The sequence below is a fragment of the Nicotiana attenuata genome, unplaced genomic scaffold, assembly GCF_001879085.1.
Source record: "Nicotiana attenuata strain UT unplaced genomic scaffold, NIATTr2, whole genome shotgun sequence".
Lineage (NCBI taxonomy): Eukaryota > Viridiplantae > Streptophyta > Magnoliopsida > Solanales > Solanaceae > Nicotiana > Nicotiana attenuata.
In genome coordinates this window covers 50,803-69,668 of record NW_017674899.1, presented here as the reverse complement: position 1 = coordinate 69,668, position 18,866 = coordinate 50,803, and the positions used below count along the sequence as shown (strand labels likewise).

The following is an 18,866-nucleotide window of genomic DNA, read 5'->3' as shown; positions in this document are numbered from 1 at the left end:
ACAAAAAAAAAGTTATTGACAAATTTAGAATTTAAATTCTACGAGTTCAACAGTTAATGTTCTTAATATTAAAATCATATATTTTTAAAATTATAGATCCACATTTACTATTTATTAGATTTTGATGAATTTTTACATACAAAATATTTGTTAAGAAAAATTAAAAAAAAATATTCACTTTTTAACAATAAAAATATTTTAAAACTTCAAATTAAACTATTCAAATCTTTATAAATAATTTTTCATAACAAGATCCAAAGTAGCATATAATAAACACATGGATAATATTTTATTGCCTTGAATTAACCTTTCCCAATATAAAGTTAATATTACTATTAGAACTTTAAAACTTTGTCTGAAAAACAATATGGTACAAAAGAAAAAAGGAATGCTTCTTATTTAAATTTGGCTTTCATCTACTTGCTTCACATTTAATCACATTTAAAGATGAAAACTTAAAGAGCATGTGATCCCACCTGTGGCATTAAAGTACTTAATCTACTAAAGAGAAACTGAGATAAGACTTCATATAAAGCAAGGTTTCTACACCTGAAACCAACAGGGACAAACTTTTGAAAAGTAGACTTATTTACATTATTCGTAGAGCATAAATGCACACCTGGTTTCATGGTTCGTAGTGACAACTACTTAACTATCTGCTACTGCTACTGCAACTAAACTAATACTGAAGCCAAAGGTTATGCATGACAATTCTTGATCGCCTCCATCCACTATTTTCATCGTAAGAGTATATGAGCCCTGTATAAAAGCAACCCTAGTTAGGTTCGATAAGCAGGCAATATAACATTCTCTTCCAATTCACACAATTGAATATCAGGGAAATGAAGCAATAATTGACAATAGGTAACATAAGTGACTATAAAATCCACTTGATCCCATAGAACAATTCTTTTTATGAACAGTTAATTTTAGATATCTAATTCAAATAAATTGTGTCTTATTCAAACCATAAAGAGTTGATAACCTCAAAGCCACTAAATAGAAAGTTAAAATAACTAGCAATAATAAGAAAGAAAGAACCTTGAACCCTAAATAAAATTATTCTTGTTAGGTTCAAGAGGAACATGCAAAAACATTTTCCGGATACTAGGGAGGCCGTACAACGGCATTATCGTCATCCATAATCACTTCAAATTTAAAATTTGAATAAAAGAATCACATAGAAGAAACTTCATCTAAGCTTCCTTCGATGAAGAACACAATATCGTGAAAGACTGAAGGGAAGTAAACCTCTACAAAATCAGGATATCCAAGTGCTTTAGGGGGTGCAACATATATAAAGCAAAGATAACCAAAACTGAAATTGTTTACCACAAGAGCGTAACAAAATTATAAGTTATGACTTAAAAAAACATAAATAATTTGTTTCATAACAGAACTATTAGAACATATATGATTTCAGCATTCCTTTCACTATAGAGGCACAACAGATTAGTGCTTGAAAATTTTAATGTCTGAAAAAACCAAGAAAGAGGAAGACAAGCACCTCTTTATAAAGGAAAGTTATGCAAAATGAAGCATCATGACAAGATAACAAGATAACGGGAAAGATGACTTACGGGAGGAGTAATTCCAGGTAAAGCTTGGGAGTGAGAAATCACAAAATCACCATAAACTGGGCAAGAAGTCTCTTTACAGATGTCATGGGACTCTTGGTGGACGTGTAGGAATAAATACTTGACGTCAATCACCAACTTTCCACCACTGATATTTTCATCTGCAAGAGAAAACTCACTGAGTCATGAGCTCATATTCCAGTACTATGTTAATTGCCTTTAACTTCTTACGGATATAAATGACTAAATACAAGGTCTTAACTTCAGATAAAAGAGGGGAAGGATTAAAAAAAACAAAAACGACAACGACAGAATGCGTAATTAGCCATTACCTGTAGTTGCAGCAATGCTGAAAGTGGTCTCTTTACCTCCTTTAACAGGATAAGGAGTTATATCTACTCCACTGACCTTCACAGCATAGTTGGCCTTCTTATCTGCATTATTACACCAAAAACAGTGCGGCTATTGGAATCAAGATTATCTTTAGCACAGAATATATCTCAGAAGAATCCTTCCTTTGAACAGAAAAAACATGAGCAATGTAACTTAAGATAGAGACTACATACTTTGGGACAACGATAAGATATTGCAGGATTGAAAATGGATGAACAGTAAATACAAGAGTATTTATTGTGATTATGTCATGCGGTCAATTTTTAGTAGATCTTATAAAAAACCTCCTATATGTTTGTAGTTCTGCACAATTCAGTCATGTGTTTGGTTACCAATTGGATGAAATTTGTTTGCATTTTGCCTCTCTGCTCTTATCACACCACTCAATCTAGTTAGTTACATAATAAAATATTAAGAACATATATAGCAATGAAAACATACAACTACATATGCATATGTAGATCAAAACTTAACCACTTTTGTTTAATTAATTAAGAACAAGACATAATTACAAAACTTTACTTACATCAAATTAATTATAAAATATATTAAAAACATATAAACCAATTGAAATGTTATATACTACTCCCTTCCAGTTCATGTGAACCTATTTCATTTTTGGTCTATTCCAAAAAGAATAAAGAATGACCCCTTTCTAAATTTGAAAACAATTTAACTTAAACTTACAACTCTCTACCTTAATGAGAAGGGTTTTATAACCACACAAATACTCTATGTCTCTTTTTGACTTGTTTAGGACCACAAACACCAAAAGTCTTACTTTTTCTTAAACTCCGTGTCCAATATTGAAACAGAGGGAGTACTGTACAAAGTGCACATTTGTACCAAGCTTACGGTTCAAGACAGTACAAGAATAGTAGTCTTTTTATCCAAAAGAAAATGACGCCAGTATTATTGTGGAGGGTGAAACAGTTTTAATTACATCTGACTACAATTTTCTTAATGGTCTTTAAATACTTATAACTATAATTAAATGTACTTAATTTATAGAGTTATTTTTTTTAAAACGAAATTCTAACTATAAGCCTCAACAACAACAATAAACTCAGTGTAATCCCACAAGTGCGGTCTGGGAGGGTAGCGTATATGCAGAACTTACCTCTAACCTTACCCCACCTGCCTTGTGAAGGTAGAGAAACTGTTTCTCATAAACCCTCTGCTCACAAAGGGAAGAAAAATAAGCAGTAACGGATTGATATCGTAATTACATAAACCTCATAAGTTGAAATACAATTGAAATACGAACAACAAATTAATAGATATTCGCATACCAAATTTCCCAAAAATCTGCATTCAGAAATATAAATTAATTAGGGTAGCATAATAGACGAAGAATTAACTCACTGCAATACTGGAAGTCGGTGGATTTAGCTGAAGACAGAGGCAGGAGAATACACATGGAGAAGAGGAGTGCAACGAGTAGCTTCACTGGAACCACCGCCATTGATTGTTGATCAGAGAGAGAAGAGCAAATTAGCAGAGTGAAGAGTCCGACAACTTTTGAGAAGTGATTGAGAACAGTGAAATAAGACGTGGAGGTTTTAATTGTACGTGGCACTGTAAATAACATGTATGTCGACACGTGAGCAATAAAAACAGATATTTTTCTACTACTTGCTAATGCCAACTCATTGATGCTTCCGATATTTACTTTTTAATTTATCACAGTGCCGGCTCCAATATGAAGCAAGTAAAGCAGGGGCTTTAAGGCCCCAAATTTGGGGCCTATTTTTTTAAATAATATTTTTTATTCCTATACACTATTTGAAATTTTAATACCTTTAATGTTCATGTTTAGCAAATTATCCGGCATAAATAAATTTTGTTTGTAAAATATATACAATTCACCTTAAAAGGCTCCCAAATCCATTATTTATCCCTTCAATCAAGGAATTTAGTTACACTCTTTTTCTTTTTTTCTCCTCTTCTCTTTTCTTATTTTTCTTCCGTCGGGGAACTTGAAACTATTGCTTTCACCAAAATGTACAACGTAAATAGAGCCTTGCATATAACATCATTAGGCAAATAGAAAATTAGAAAAGGTGGAGATTTCTATCATCTAAATTGTCAGGTAATAATACTTGCACTGATTTTCCATGTCCAGAAAATCAATAAATTATTTAATCAATTTATTGTATATTTGGATGTGGATGATGTAGAGATACTTCAGTCGAGTCATGTCTTCCAAATAAAATTTTATCAGTAACGGGCTATTTAATTATTTACAACAAATCAACAAAAACTTTATCGCTCCTAACTAATAAATGATTCATGACGTGTTTTCCAAATAAACTTTTATTGTTTAACGGTTATGTGATATGTAATCGCACTTCAAATTGTAATTCCTGAAGTTAAATTGCTTAGTTCACAACGAACGCCAAACGCAGTACTTTCTGCAGGTAGAATTGTGTCGAGGTAAAGTACTCTTAATAACAATATCTGCTGCTTCCTCTTTATCTTGGTTTTTTGTACAAAGCCATCTATTGATTGGCAAAAGAAACACTACAACCATCTATTAATAGTAGCATTATATCTAGAGAATTTCCCACTCAGATTCAGAAATTCTGAATCAGAATGATCATTAGCTGACAAGTTCTTTGTGTTCGCGTTCGTGGCGTGAACTTGCATTTTTATACATTATTTTTACGTTAAATGCAATTACAATATCATACAATTTAAATACAATTGTTATACAAGTTTTATACAATATGTCTTTTGTATAATTTGTATCGGATTTATACATAGTAAAAACAAATTTCATACAACTAATTATATATTATACAACTTATCTACAATTTTCATACATTATTTCTATCCAGTTAAATACAACTACAATAACATACAACTTAAATAAAAATTTTATACAAAATTTATACAATATGTCTTTTGTATATTTTTTATCTGATTTACACATAGTAAAAATAAATTTCATACAACTAATTATATATTATACAACTTATCTATAATTTTCATACATTATTTCTACCCAGTTATAAACAACTACAATATCATACAACTTAAATATAATTTTTATACAATACTGTTCAACTTTCATACAATAGTTAAATTAAAAAAATATATATAAACAATATAATACAATTTTCCTACAATTTTACTACAATTTCGTAAATATAATGTATATCATGTCTTCTTCTTCTTCTTCTTCGAGTTTCTGTGACGACCCAACCCGTCGTCACCTGTGTTACCGCCCCGTTTTCCCCATTTTCTATTTCTTTATGCTTCATTATCAGTGTTTGGTGTGAATGAATTTATTTGGATTGGTTCTAGAGGGAAATGAGACACTTAGTCTCTTTAAGGAAGGTTTGTTTTGGAAAAGTCAACCGGACGTTGACTTATGTCTTAGAGGGGTCGGATATGAATTTCGATGATTCGGTTAGTTTCGGGGGATGATTTGTGACTTAAGAGTGTGATCGGAATTGATTTTGGAGGTCCGGTGTAGAATTAGGCTTGAATTGGCGAAGTTAGTATTTTGGCGAATTCCGGTTGATAGGTGAGAATTTGATCCGAGGGTCGGAATGGAATTTCGAGAGTTGCAGTAGCTTCGTTAGGTGATTTGGGATGTGTGTGCAAAATTTCAGTTGATTCGGAGGTGTTTTGGTAGGGTTTTTGATCGAAGGCAAGTTTCGAAAGATTTGGATGAACTTAGGCTTGAATTTGATGCAATTTGAAGGTTTAGGTGTTATTTGTGGTGTTTTGATAATTCGAGCAGGTTTCAATAAGGTGTTGGATCATGTTTGTGTTTTTGGTTGAGGTCCCGGGGGCCTCGGGATGATTTCAGATGGCTATCGGGAGTTTTGAGCCTTGGTGAATTGCAGGCTTCTGCTGGTACCTGGTATTTTCGCACCTGCGGTTATGGGACCGCAGGTGCGGTTTCGCAGAAGCGCAGGAGGAAGCCGCAGAAGCGGTTTTGGGTCTTGAGGCAGTTTCCGCAGAAGCGGAAGGGTGGACTGCAAGAACGGTTTCGCTGGTGGGGAATTTGGATCCGCAGAAGCGGCCGGGTGCTTTAAGTGGAAGTCCGCAGAAGCGGATGGATCGAGCGCAGAAGCGGTCCCGCATAAGCGGAAATGGGACCGCAGAAGCGAGAAGGACTGGACAGAATATTTAATTGGTCTTCTTCGCGAATTTTGAAAGAGTTAACATATTTCACTTCGGACTTGGAGAGTTTTTGGGCGATTTTGAAGAGGGTTTCAAAGGGATTCGATAAGGTAAGGATTCTTGAACTTAAACCACGATTTTATGGTGCAAATACGTGAATTTAGACTGAAAAATTAAGGAATAAGGGTTAAAAATGGAGGTTAGGGTTTGAAACTTAAGAGAGTTAAAATGGGAATTTGAGGGGTCATTTGAACTCCGATTTTGGTGTTCTTTATATGTATAGACTTGTGGCGAGACAAGGAATCCGTTGATGGTAAATTTTCTGATTTTCGAGAAGTGGGCCCGGGGCTCGGGTTTTTGCTAATTTCGAGATTTTAACTATTTTTCTATTGTTTTCGATTGGGTATTGTCCCATTATAATATTGTGATGTATTCGTTGTTGGTTTTGATCAGATTCGGTACACGAGGAGGTCAATTCGAAAGGCAAGGGCATAGCGAGCTAGGACTTTGGCCGGCTTGAGGTGAGTAATAGATGTAAATGGTTCTGAGGGTTTGAAACCCCGAATTTGCACATTGTAGTGCTATGTTGAGGTGACTTGCACACGGGATAACGGGCGTGGGGTAGAGCACCGTCGGGGATCGTGACTTGATCCGTCCCGCTTAATAAAAATTATTACCTAATTGATTGAAGCTCAGTAGATATCCTTATAAAATGGATTAATTATCATAATTGGGCTTCGTGCCTACTGCTTGAATCGTTCAGGGATTATTTTTATTGGTTTCTTACCATTTGTTTTACATATCATCGATCTCAGTCCTGTTAGTTAATACTGTTTTGCAAACTCAGCCATTTTTTCTCAAACTAGAAACTTATTTAATATTTTTAAATGAAGTTTGGGCTAAATGTTTCTATATTAATGTGCCCGAGAGGCTTATGTGATTTTGGACTGAGCATGGGATCGGGCTGCACGCCGCAGCGGTATGATACTGATATTGGTATGAGGCTGAGGGCCTAGTTGATGCCACGAGATGGCTTATTATTGCGCTTGGGCCGTAAGGGGCCCCTCCCGGAGTCTGCACACCCCCAGTGAGCGCCGTCGACGATAAATAAATGGAGCGGGCTACACGCCGCAGCGGGTACTGGAGAGTACCGGTCTATGTGTTGCATTGCATACTATTAATTGTCATTTATTTACTTATCTGCTGTGATATTTCTATAATTGTTTTCACTGTTTTACTGGATTTTATGCTGCTAGGTTCAAGTTGCTGTATTTATAGAATTACTTTATGCCTATTCAGGATTTCTTATTCTCAGTCTTTATTTATGTTTATTACTCACTGAGTTGGAAGTACTCACTTTACTCCCTGCACCTCGTGTTCAGATTCAGGTGCACCCACTGAGGCTGAGTGAGACTTTCTCTGTCGAGCATCATATTCGGGAGCATAAAGGTAGCTGCATGACGTCCGCAGTCCTGATCTTCCCATCTATCCTATTTATTTTATTCCGCATTCCTTCAGACTATTATGTAGTAGGTTGACACTCGTATATTAGAGGCTCAGACTTGTGACACCGGATTCATCGGGCTGTGTAGTAGTATTTCTACTTGGGTTTTCCGCATGTTTGAACTTTATTTCAAATATTCAGTATTATGACTTAGTAATTTACCTGTGTTAAATAAATTCATGAGTTTTGTATAAATAGTCAAGGTTATTGAATTGGTCGGGCTTGCCTAGCAATGTGTTGGGCGGCATCACGACCGGGGTTGAGGTCGTGACAAGTTGGTATCAGAGCCTAGGTTTTTTGGTCTCGCGAGTCATGAGCCGGTTGGTAGAGTCCCGTGGATCGGTACGGAGACGTCTGTACTTATCCTCGAGAGGCTGCCGGACCTTTAGGAAACTTCATATTCTTGAAACTCTTGTCGTGCGGCCTTGTTGAACTGAGAACTAAATCTTTATTATTCTATTCTCTCACAGATGGTGAGGACACGAGCTACCGGACGTGATGGACGACCACCAGTGCCACCTACTGAGGCCGCCAGAGGCCGTGGACACGGTCGTGGTCGTGGCAGAGGCAGAGTAGCTGGGGAAGCACCTGCTGATCCACTAATTGCCCCAGCTCAGGATCAGGCTCTAGCTGTGGGTACTCCAGCAGCACCTGTTCAGGCACCAGCTGTGCCTATCGTGATTCCGGGTCTTCAGGAGACCTTGGCTCAGATATTATCGGTCTGCACTGGCCTGGCTCAGGGGGTTTCAGCTACCACAGCAACAGCAGCTACTTCACAGGCCGGGGGAGGCAATCAGACCCCCGTTGCTCGCACACCTGCGTAGGGAGTGCAGGGACTACAGACACCAGAGGCACCTCCAGCTCAGCAGGTTGCACCAGCTCAGGGCTTCGTGGTTCTAGCTATGCCAGACGATGAGCAGCGTCGTCTCAAGAGGTTTGGTAGGCTCCAGCCTCTGACATTCGGTGGTGCTGAGGGCGAGGATGCCTAGGGTTTTCTTGACAGATGTCAGCGTATGCTCCGTACGGCAGGGATCCTTGAGTCGAGTGGTGTGGCATTTACTACTTTTCAGTTCACGGGGGCTGCTCTTACTTGGTGGGAGGACTTTTAGAGGTGTAGGCCTGCCGGTGCAGCACCTCTGACTTGGCAGCAGTTCTCCGCTCTTTTTCTGGAGAAGTATGTACCTCAGTCCCGCAGGGAGGAGCTGGCAGTTTGAGTGGTTGACACAGGGGGATATGACAGTGACTCAGTACGAGATGTGGTTTTCCCAGCTGGCTCGTCATGCTAATTGGATGGTTCCGTCAGATCGTGAGAGGATTAGGAGATTTGTGGATGGCCTTAACTACCATCTCCGTATTCTGATGACTAGAGAGAGATACTGGGTGCTACGTTTGAGGAGGTGGTGGACATCGCTCGTGAGATCGAGTCAGTTCGCCGTAGAGAGCGAGAGGAGAGGGAGGCTAAGAGGCCTCGTGGATCGGGCAGTTTCGGTGGTGCTACTTCGAGGGGTCAGTTTCAGCAGGGTAGAGGTCGTTCTTTCAGGCCTGCTCAGTCTGCTCGTCCAGAGTATCGTGGGGGATCTTCAGGCCGTGGTCACCATGGGCCCCAGCAGGGTCAGTCTTCACTCAACGACCTCCTAGCTCAGAGTTCATCTCATGCCCCATCAGTTCAGGGTTCTTCTGCGCCAAGTGCATCTGCTAGTCATTCTGGTGCGAGGGGTTCCCGTCAGTCCCCATCTCCAGTACCGGGCAGCTATTATGAGTGCAGAGAGTTTTGTCACTTGAGGAGGCAGTGCCCTCGCCTTCGTAGCAGACAGCATCAGCAGAGGGGTCAGCCCTCGACTTCTGCTCCAGTTACTTCATCACCCGCTCAGTCAGCTAAGGGTGGAGATCAGGCAGCCAAAGGTCGTCCCAGAGGCGGAGATCGATCTGGCGGTGGCCAGGCTCGTTTCTACGCTATGCCGGGCAGGACAAATGCCATTTCTTCAGACGCTGTCATTACAGGTAATATTTCAGTCTCTCACAGAGATGCCTCAGTATTATTTGATCCCGGTTCAACCTATTCATATGTGTCTTCATATTTTGCTCATCATTTGAGTACGTCCCGAGGGTGTCTTGCTTTACCTGTTCATGTATCTACCCAGGTGGGCGATACTATTGTTGTAGACCATGTGTACCGGTCGTGTTTGGTGACTATTGGGGGTCTAGAGACCCGAGTTGATTTACTGCTATTGAGCATGGTGGACTTCGATGTTATCTTGGGCATGGACTGGTTATCTCCGTATCATGCTATTCTAGACTGTCATGCTAAGACAGTCACTTTGGCTATGTCGGGTGTACCGCAGATCGAGTAGCGTGGTGTGACTGATTATGTTCCTAGCAGGGTTATTCCTTCTTGAAGGCCCAACGTATGGTTGGGAAGGGTTGTCTTTCCTATTTGGCGTTTGTGAGAGATGTGGGAGCTGAGACTCCTAGCATTGATTCTGTTCCTGTTGTGAGGGAGTTTCCCGATGTGTTTCCTGCAGACCTGCCGAGCATGCCGCCGGACAGGGATATTTATTTTGGTATTGACCTGGTGCCGGGCACTCAGCTCATTTCTATTCCGCCATATCGTATGGCACCAGCGGAGTTGAAAGAATTGAAGGAGCAGCTTCAGGAGCTCCTGGATAAGGGGTTCATTTGGCCTAGCGTGTCACCTTGGGGTGCACCAGTTCTGTTTGTGAAGAAGAAGGATGGCACAATGAGAATGTGCATCGATTATAGGCAATTGAACAAGGTAACAATTAAGAACAAGTATCCCCTACCTCGCATTGATGATTTGTTTGACCAGCTTCAGGGAGCGAGGGTGTTCTCCAAGATTGATCTCCGTTCGAGTTATCACCAGTTGAAGATCAAGGATTCAGATATTCATAAGACTGCTTTCAGGACTAGATATGGTCACTATGAATTTCTTGTCATGTTTTTCGGGCTGACCAATGCCCAGCAGCGTTCATGCATCTGATGAACAGTGTGTTTCGGCCTTATCTGGATTCATTTTTCATAGTGTTCATCGATGATATATTGGTATACTCGCGCAGTCAGGAGGAGCACGCGCATCATTTGCGAGTTGTGTTGCAGAGATTAAGGGAGGAGAGGCTTTATGCAAAGTTCTCCAAGTGTGAGTCCTGGCTCGGTTCAGTGGCTTTCTTGGGACACATGGTGTCCAACGAGGGGATTCAGGTTGATCCGAAGAAGATAAAGGCGGTGCAGAGTTGGCGTAGGCCGTCCTCAGCCACAGAGATTCCTAGTTTCCTTGGATTGGCAGGCTATTATCGCCGGTTTGTTCAGGGTTTCTCCTCTATTGCATCGCCCTTGACCAAGTTTACTTAGAAGGGTGTCTCATTTGCATGGTCGGACGAGTGCGAGGAGAGCTTTCAGAAGCTCAAGACGGCTTTGACCACAGCTCCAGTATTGGTGTTACCATCAGCTTCAGGTTCTTATACGGTATATTGGGACGCGTCCAGAGTTGGGATAGGTTGTGTTTTGATGCAGGAGGGTAGAGTTATTGCTTATGCTTCTCGTCAATTGAAGCCCTATGAGCAGAACTACCCCGTTCATGATTTGGAGCTAGATGCTATAGTTCATGCATTGAAGATTTGGAGGCATTACTTGTATGGCGTATCCTGTGAGGTATTCACTGATCATCGCAGTCTTCAGCATTTGTTCAAGAAAAAGGATCTGAATTTGAGGCAGCGTAGATGGTTAGAGTTACTTAAGAATTATGACATTACTATTCTGTATCACCCGGGGAAGGCCAATGTAGTGGCCGATGCTTTGAGCCGAAAGTCGGTGAGTATGGGGAGTTTGGCATACATTCCAGTTGAGGAGAGGCAATTTGCAGTTGAGGTTCAGGCTTTGGCCAATTGATTTGTGAGACTAGATATTTCAGAACCCAGTCGGGTGTTGGCTTGCGTGGTTTCTCGGTCTTCCTTGTATGACCGCATCAGGGAGTGTCAGTATGATGATCCGTATTTGCTTGTCCTTAAGGACAGGGTTCAGCATGAGGATGCCAGGGATGTGACCATTGGAGATGATGGTGTGTTGAAGATGCAGGGCCAGATTTGCGTGCCCAACGTAGATGGGCTTCGGGAGTTGATATTGGAGGAGGCCCATAGCTCGCGGTATTCCATTCATCCGGGCGCCGCGAAGATGTATCAGGATCTTAGGCAACACTATTGGTGGCGGAGGATGAAGAGAGATATTGTGGAGTATGTAGCCCGGTGTCTTAATTGTCAGCAGGTGAAATATGAGCATCAGAGACTGGGTGGCTTGCATCAGCAGATGGTTATTCCTGAGTGGAAGTGGGAGAGGATCACTATGGATTTTGTACCGGACTCCCACGGACTTTGAAGAAATTTGACGCTATTTGGGTGATTGTAGACAGGCTGACCAAGTCCGCGCACTTCATTCCGGTCTGCACTACTTATTCTTCAGAGCGGCTGGCAGAGATTTACATTCGGGAGATAGTTCGGTTGCATGGTGTTCCCGTTTCCATCATATCAGAACGGGGCACTCAGTTCACCTCTCAGTTTTGGCAGGCTGTTCAGCGAGAGTTGGGTACACAGGTACAGTTGAGCACAACCTTTCACCCTCAGACGGACGGGCAGTCCGAGCGTATCATTCAGATATTGGAGGATATGTTACGCGCCTGTGTTATTGATTTTGGAGGGTCATGGGATCGGTTTCTACCGCTTGCAGAGTTTGGCCTACAACAACAGCTATCAGTCCAGCATTCGGATGGCACCGTATGAGGCCTTGTATGGGAGGCGGTGTAGATCTCCAGTTGGTTGGTTCGAGCCCGGGGAGGCTAGATTGTTGGGGACAGATTTGGTTCAGGAGGCATTGGAGAAGGTGAAGGTGATTCAGGAGAGACTCCGTACAGTGCAGTCAAGGCAGAAGAGTTATGCGGACAGAAAGGTCTGAGATGTGTCCTATATGGTTGGTGAGAAAGTCTTGCTGAAGGTTTCACCCACAAAGGGTGTTATGAGATTCGGAAAGAAAGGGAAATTGAGTCCGCGGTTCATTGGGCCTTTTGAGGTACTTAGGAGGATCGGGGAGGTGGCTTATGAACTTGCCTTGCCACCTAGCTTGTCGGGTGTGCATCCAGCTTTTCATGTTTCTATGCTCCAGAAGTACATTGGGGACCCGTCCCATGTTCTAGATTTCAGTACAGTTCAGCTGGAGGGTGACTTGACTTATGATGTAGAGCCAGCAGCCATTTTGGAACGTCAGGTTCGGAAGTTGAGGTCAAAGGATGTTGCTTCGGTGAAAGTGCAGTGGAGAGGTCGGCCCGTGGAGGAGGCTACCTGGGAGACCGAGCGGGAGATGCGGAGCAGATACCCCTACCTATTTGAGGCATCAGGTATGTTTCTTGACTCGCTCGAGGACGAGCGTTTGTTTAAGTTGGAGACGATGTGATGACCCAACCCGTCGTCACGTGTGTTACCGCCCCGTTTTCCCCATTTTCTATTTCTTTATGCTTCATTATCAGTGTTTGGTGTGAATGAATTGATTTGGATTGGTTCTAGAGGGAAATGAGACACTTAGTCTCTTGAAGGAAGGTTTGTTTTGGAAAAGTCAACCGGACGTTGACTTATGTCTTAGAGGGTACGGATATGAATTCAGATGATTCGGTTAGCTTCGGGGAATAATTTGTGACTTAAGAGTGTGATCGGAATTGATTTTGGAGGTCCGATGTAGAATTAGGCTTGAATTGGCGAAGTTAGTATTTTGGCGAATTCCGGTTGATAGGTGAGAATTTGATCCGAGGGTCGGAATGGAATTCCGAGAGTTGCAGTAGCTTCGTTAGGCGATTTGGGATGTGTGTGCAAAATTTCAATTGATTCGGAGGTGTTTTGGTAAGGTTTTTGATCGAAGGCAAGTTTCGGAAGATTTGGATGAACTTAGGCTTGAATTTGATGCAATTTGAAGGTTTAGGCGTTATTTGTGGTGTTTTGATGATTCGAGCAGGTTTGAATAAGGTGTTGGATCATGTTTCTATTTTTGGTTGAGGTCCCGGGGGCCTCGGGATAATTTCGGATGGCTATCGGGAGTTTTGAGCCTTGGTGAATTTGCAGGTTTCTGCTGGTATTTGGTATTTTTGCACCTGCGGTTATGGGACCGCAGGTGCGGTTTCGCAGAAGCGGAGGAGGAAGCCGCAGAAGCGGTTTTGGGTCTTGAGGCAGTTTTCGCAGAAGCGGAAGGGTGGACCGCAGGAGCGGTTCTGCTGGTGCGGAATTTGGAGCCGCAGAAGCGGCCGGGTGCTTTAAGTGGAAGTCCGCAGAAGCGGATTGAGCGACCGCAGAAGCGGTCCCGCATAAGCGGAAATGGGACCGCAGAAGCGAGAAAGACTGGATAGAATATTTAATTGGTCTTCTTCACGAATTTTGAAGGAGTTAACATATTTCACTTCGGACTTGGAGAGTTTTTGGGCGATTTTGAAGAGGGTTTCAAGGGGATTCGATAAGGTAAGGATTCTTGAACTTAAACCACGATTTTATGGTGCAAATACGTGAATTTAGACCGAAAAATTAAGGAATCAAGGGTTAAGAATGGAGGTTAGGGTTTGAAACTTAAGAGAGTTAAAATGGGAACTTGAGGGGTCATTTGGACTCCGATTTTGGTGTTCTTTATATGTATAGACTCGCGGCGAGATAAGGAATCCGTTGTTGGTAAATTTTTTGATTTTTGAGAAGTGGGACCGGGGCTCGGCCTTTTGCTAATTTCGAGATTTTAGCTATTTTTCGATTGTTTTCGATTGGGTATTGTCCCATTAGCATATTGTGATGTATTCGTTGTGGTTTTGATCAGATTCGGTACACGAGGAGGTCAGTTCGAAAGGCAAGGGCATAGCGAGCTAGGACTTTGGCCGGCTTGAGGTGAGTAATAGATGTAAATGCCGTTCTGAGGGTTTGAAACCCCGAATTTGCACATTGTAGTGCTATGTTGAGGTGACTTGCACGCCGGATAACGGGCGTGGGGTAGAGCACCATCGGGGATCGTGACTTGATCCGTCCCGCTTAATAAAAATTATTACCTAATTGATTGAAGCTTAGTAGATATCCTTATAAAAATGGATTAATTATCATAATTGGGCTTCGTGCCAACTGCTTGAATCCTTCAGGGATTGTTTTTATTGGTTTCTTACCATTATTTTTTGCATATCATCGATCTCAGTCCTGGTAGTTAATACTGTTTTGCAAACTCAGCCACTCTCAAACTAGAAACTTAATTAATATTTTTAAATGAAGTTTGGGCTAAATATTTCTATATTAATGTGTCAGAGAGGCTTATGTGATTTTGGACTGAGCATGGGATCGGGCTGCACGCCGCAGCGGTATGATACTGATATTGATATGAGGCCGAGGGCCTAGTTGATGCCACGAGATGGCTTATTATTGCGCTTGGGCCGTAAGGGGCCCCTCCCGGAGTCTGCACACCCCCAGTGAGCGCCATCGACGATAAATAAATGGAGCGGGCTGCACGCCGCAGCGGGTACTGGAGAGTACCGGTCAATATGTTGCATTGCATACTATTAATTGTCATTATTACTTATCTGCTGTGATATTTCTATAATTGTTTTCACTGTTTTACTGGATTTTATGCTACTAGGTTCAAGTTGCTGTATTTATAGAATTACTTTATGCCTATTCAAAAATTCTTATTCTCAGTCTTTATTTATGTTTATTACTCACTGAGTTGGAAGTACTCACTTTACTCCCTGCACCTCGTGTGCAGATTCAGGTGCACCCACTGAGGCTGAGTAAGACTTTCTCTGTCGAGCATCATATCCGGGAGCATCAAGGTAGCTGCATGACGTCCGCAGTCCTGATCTTCCCATCTATCCTATTTATTTTATTCTGCATTCCTTCAGACTATTATGTAGTAGGTTGACACTCGTATATTAGAGGCTCAGACTTGTGACACCGGATTCATCGAGCTGTGTAGTAGTATTTCTACTTGGTTTTTCCGCATGTTTGAACTTTATTTCAGATATTCAGTATTATGACTTAGTAATTTACCTGTGTTAAATAAATTCATGAGTTGTATAAATGGTCAAGGTTATTGAATTGGTCGGGCTTGCCTAGCAATGTGTTGGGCGCCATCACGACTGGGGTTGGGGTCGTGAGAGTTTCAATCTGAAATTCAGCCAAAATCAAGTCTAATCTTCACCAAAACACCCTTAAAATTGAGATATAAACTCCAAACCATATACCCAATTGTTTGCAACAACACCCAATCCAAACAAATAATGGTTTTTGAAAATCCAAATTCAAATTCAAAGCTTTTTAATGGCTGTCAATGGTGGAATTGCTGCTCTCTTTTCTTTACTTTGCATTACTGAAATTAGGGATTGAGAGATAGAGAGAGACATATAGAGAATTCCAATTCTTTGCAACAACACCCAATTCAAACAAATAATATTTTTCGAAAACCCAAATCAAATGAAGGAATATCTGCTCCTTTGTCTTTTGTAGGGCCGTTCTTTGAAGATATCTTCTTCTTCATTGAAAATCAAGTTAATCAGAGACGTTAATGGAGGTAGGAATTTTGAATATGAGTAAAAATTTCGTCTAATTTTTGAAGAAGAGATGAAATAGGCGTTAATGGAGGATTTCTGAGATTTGTGAAGAGAAAATCGTGGGTGAGTGCAAGATACGTGGGTGAGGGGGTGGAATGTGGAGAGAGAAACGTGGGGGGATGATGCACGTATGGAGAAACAAGGCGGACACTTATTATGTTATTATTTGCACACATGGCGGAACAAGGCAGGCTATGTCAGAGGTTGATTGTGAGTATTTGTGATGGCCTGAGGGCATTTCTGTTTTGTTCAAATGTTGTGATTGTGGTACGTTTACCTATATGAACTTTGTCTCGTGGGAGTTGTGAGGTGAGTTGTCAGTGTGACCGTGAGGCTGATGAGGGCACGGGATGCCAGTGATTAGATTTCAGGTACTGGGACTCATGAGTTGTAATTGTTCGAGATTCGGTAATTCGTGGAAATTGTTGGATAAGACCTGATTTGAACACCGTCGTAGGATCTGAGTTATTGTTTTGTTTTCCCTTTACTGTATTGTGACTTTAGGATTTGGGATGAGCTTTTGCCCATTCTCATGTGTCATCATTCTTAATATTTTCGTTGTTACTTGTTGTTCTTTTCCCTTATTGTGATTGTAGCATTGTTGGTCATTTCGTACAGTCTTTATATAAATATATATCATGTTCCGTTGTTCCTAACTTTGCACTGTTTATTAGACCGGTAGGTGTCTCGACTGTTCCTCGTCACTACTCCACCGAGGTTAGTCTTGATACTTACTGGGCACCGCTGTGGTGTGCTCATAATACTCTTCTGCACATTTTTGTGGTGCAGATCCAGGTATTTTCCACTCAGTTCTATCACCCTTGGGAGGAGGCGTTCTGTAGAGACTTCGAGGTATATGAGCTACGCCCGCAGACCGAGGAATCCCTTTCTATCTTCTGTAATAAGTATAGTCCTTTCAGTATTATCCCTTGTTTAGATATTTCCGGAGTTAGAGCTTCTTATGTATCTCATAGCTTGTGATTTGTGAGATTCCGGGGTTTGAGAATTTTGTTAGCTTCGAAAGTTGTTATTGTATGTGCCGAGCGGTACCTTAAACACTGTTTATTTTTATTATTCCGGTTTTAGTTATTTCTTCCGCAATTATTGTTTTTATTCCGCATTGTTAGGCTTACCTAGTTATAGAGACTAGGTGCCGTCACGATGATTCACGGAGGGCGAACCGGGGTCGTGAACTATACGGTAGAGTTATTTTAGGACACTAATTAATATCATTAATTTCCTTAAAATGTACATAAATGGCAATTGGGTATATAAAATATAATTATAGTAAATCTTGAGTAGGGAGGATAATATAGTTTCATATAGTGTATAGGAATGTAAAAATCTCTTTTTTAAAAATAATAATAGGCTTATAGATTTTTTCTAGAAAATATATTGAGTGCTTTTAATAGGAACGTAGACTATTTCATATAACTTGGAAAGATAATATTTAGATTTGTGAATAAAGTAATGTTTGAATTGATTAGACAATTATTATTTCACTTTTTAGTTTTATCTGTAAATATTTTACTCTCTTCCTTCGTTTATCCAAGTCACAATCTTTCTTTTCTTCACTCTCTTGTTAATTACATATTTTCTCTTTTATATTCTTTCTTGCTTTCTTTCTCCAAGAGTTCATTAGTCCAACTGTTCAAAGCAATAAGCTTCTAATAGTTCCATTGCCTTCTAAAAAGATATAGTTGAAGAGTATATAGTTCACAATAACAACTTCGACTCAATCCCAAATAAGTGGAAGTCAGTTATAAGAATCCTCATTTCTTTCATTTAGCTCAACTCGGAAGAGTACATAATTAATATTTCATGAAAATAGTACAAGTAGACGATAATACTCTAATTAATATAGTCAGTCAAATAAAAAAAAACTTGATTCTTTTTCAAAGTGCTTGTAGAATAATATTAACAGTTCATGCAGTAGTTGTCTCAGTGTAAAGATAATTTTTAAAATTAATATTGATAAAATCTTACTTTAGATCAATAATATTTCAAGATAGATTAAATAGGTTGGTTATATTATCAATTGAAAAAAAAAATTATTAGAAGAAATCGATTATTAAAAAATTATTAACATCTTTGCATCTCAAAAAGTTAGAAGAATAGACTCTAAATAAAAATATATATATTAAGAATTTTTAAAAATCTTAGGGCCCCATTAAATCTTGGCTTTAGCCCGCAAATATGCTTGAGTCGCCTGATTTATCAGAATGAGGACCTCCAAAAAGGAAATCGGACAATAACACCTTTTCTTTGGCATGGTATAACCATAACTAATTGGAGGGGTAATTTTTCGTACGATCAATTGATAAATTTTGTTTGTGAAAGGAAAAAATAGATAAATTTTATCAATTGTATCAGTAAAGTTATTCTTTGTATCAATTTTGTATTGTGCCCTTAACTTGAATGTTGTACTTTTCTTTCTCCTATACTTTTACTCACTATTCGTGAGCTTACTTGATTAAACTCATTTAAATTACATAAATTCTGTTTAGTTGAACTAATAAAAGAGTTATTCTTTCATCAACCTTTTTTTAGTTCTTTAAATATCTGAAGTCCAAATCCTATTAGTCCAATCAATTCAAATTCGCATGTGAAGTCTATTATGAGAGATGAAATTCTTCTT

General features: G+C 40.1%; 1 protein-coding gene across 1 annotated transcript; it reads right to left on the bottom strand.

The window, feature by feature from the left end:
* Positions 1-479: 479 nt before the first annotated feature.
* On the bottom strand, positions 480-3,515 carry LOC109219420 (putative phosphatidylglycerol/phosphatidylinositol transfer protein DDB_G0282179). Its single transcript, XM_019383881.1, has 4 exons — positions 3,336-3,515; positions 1,910-2,011; positions 1,581-1,738; positions 480-759 (listed from the first exon to the last, which is right to left on the bottom strand). Exons 1-4 carry the CDS (start codon positions 3,433-3,435, stop codon positions 649-651), a joined length of 471 nt encoding a protein of 156 aa, XP_019239426.1. The 5' UTR covers positions 3,436-3,515; the 3' UTR covers positions 480-648.
* Between the last annotated feature and the right edge of the window lie 15,351 nt (positions 3,516-18,866).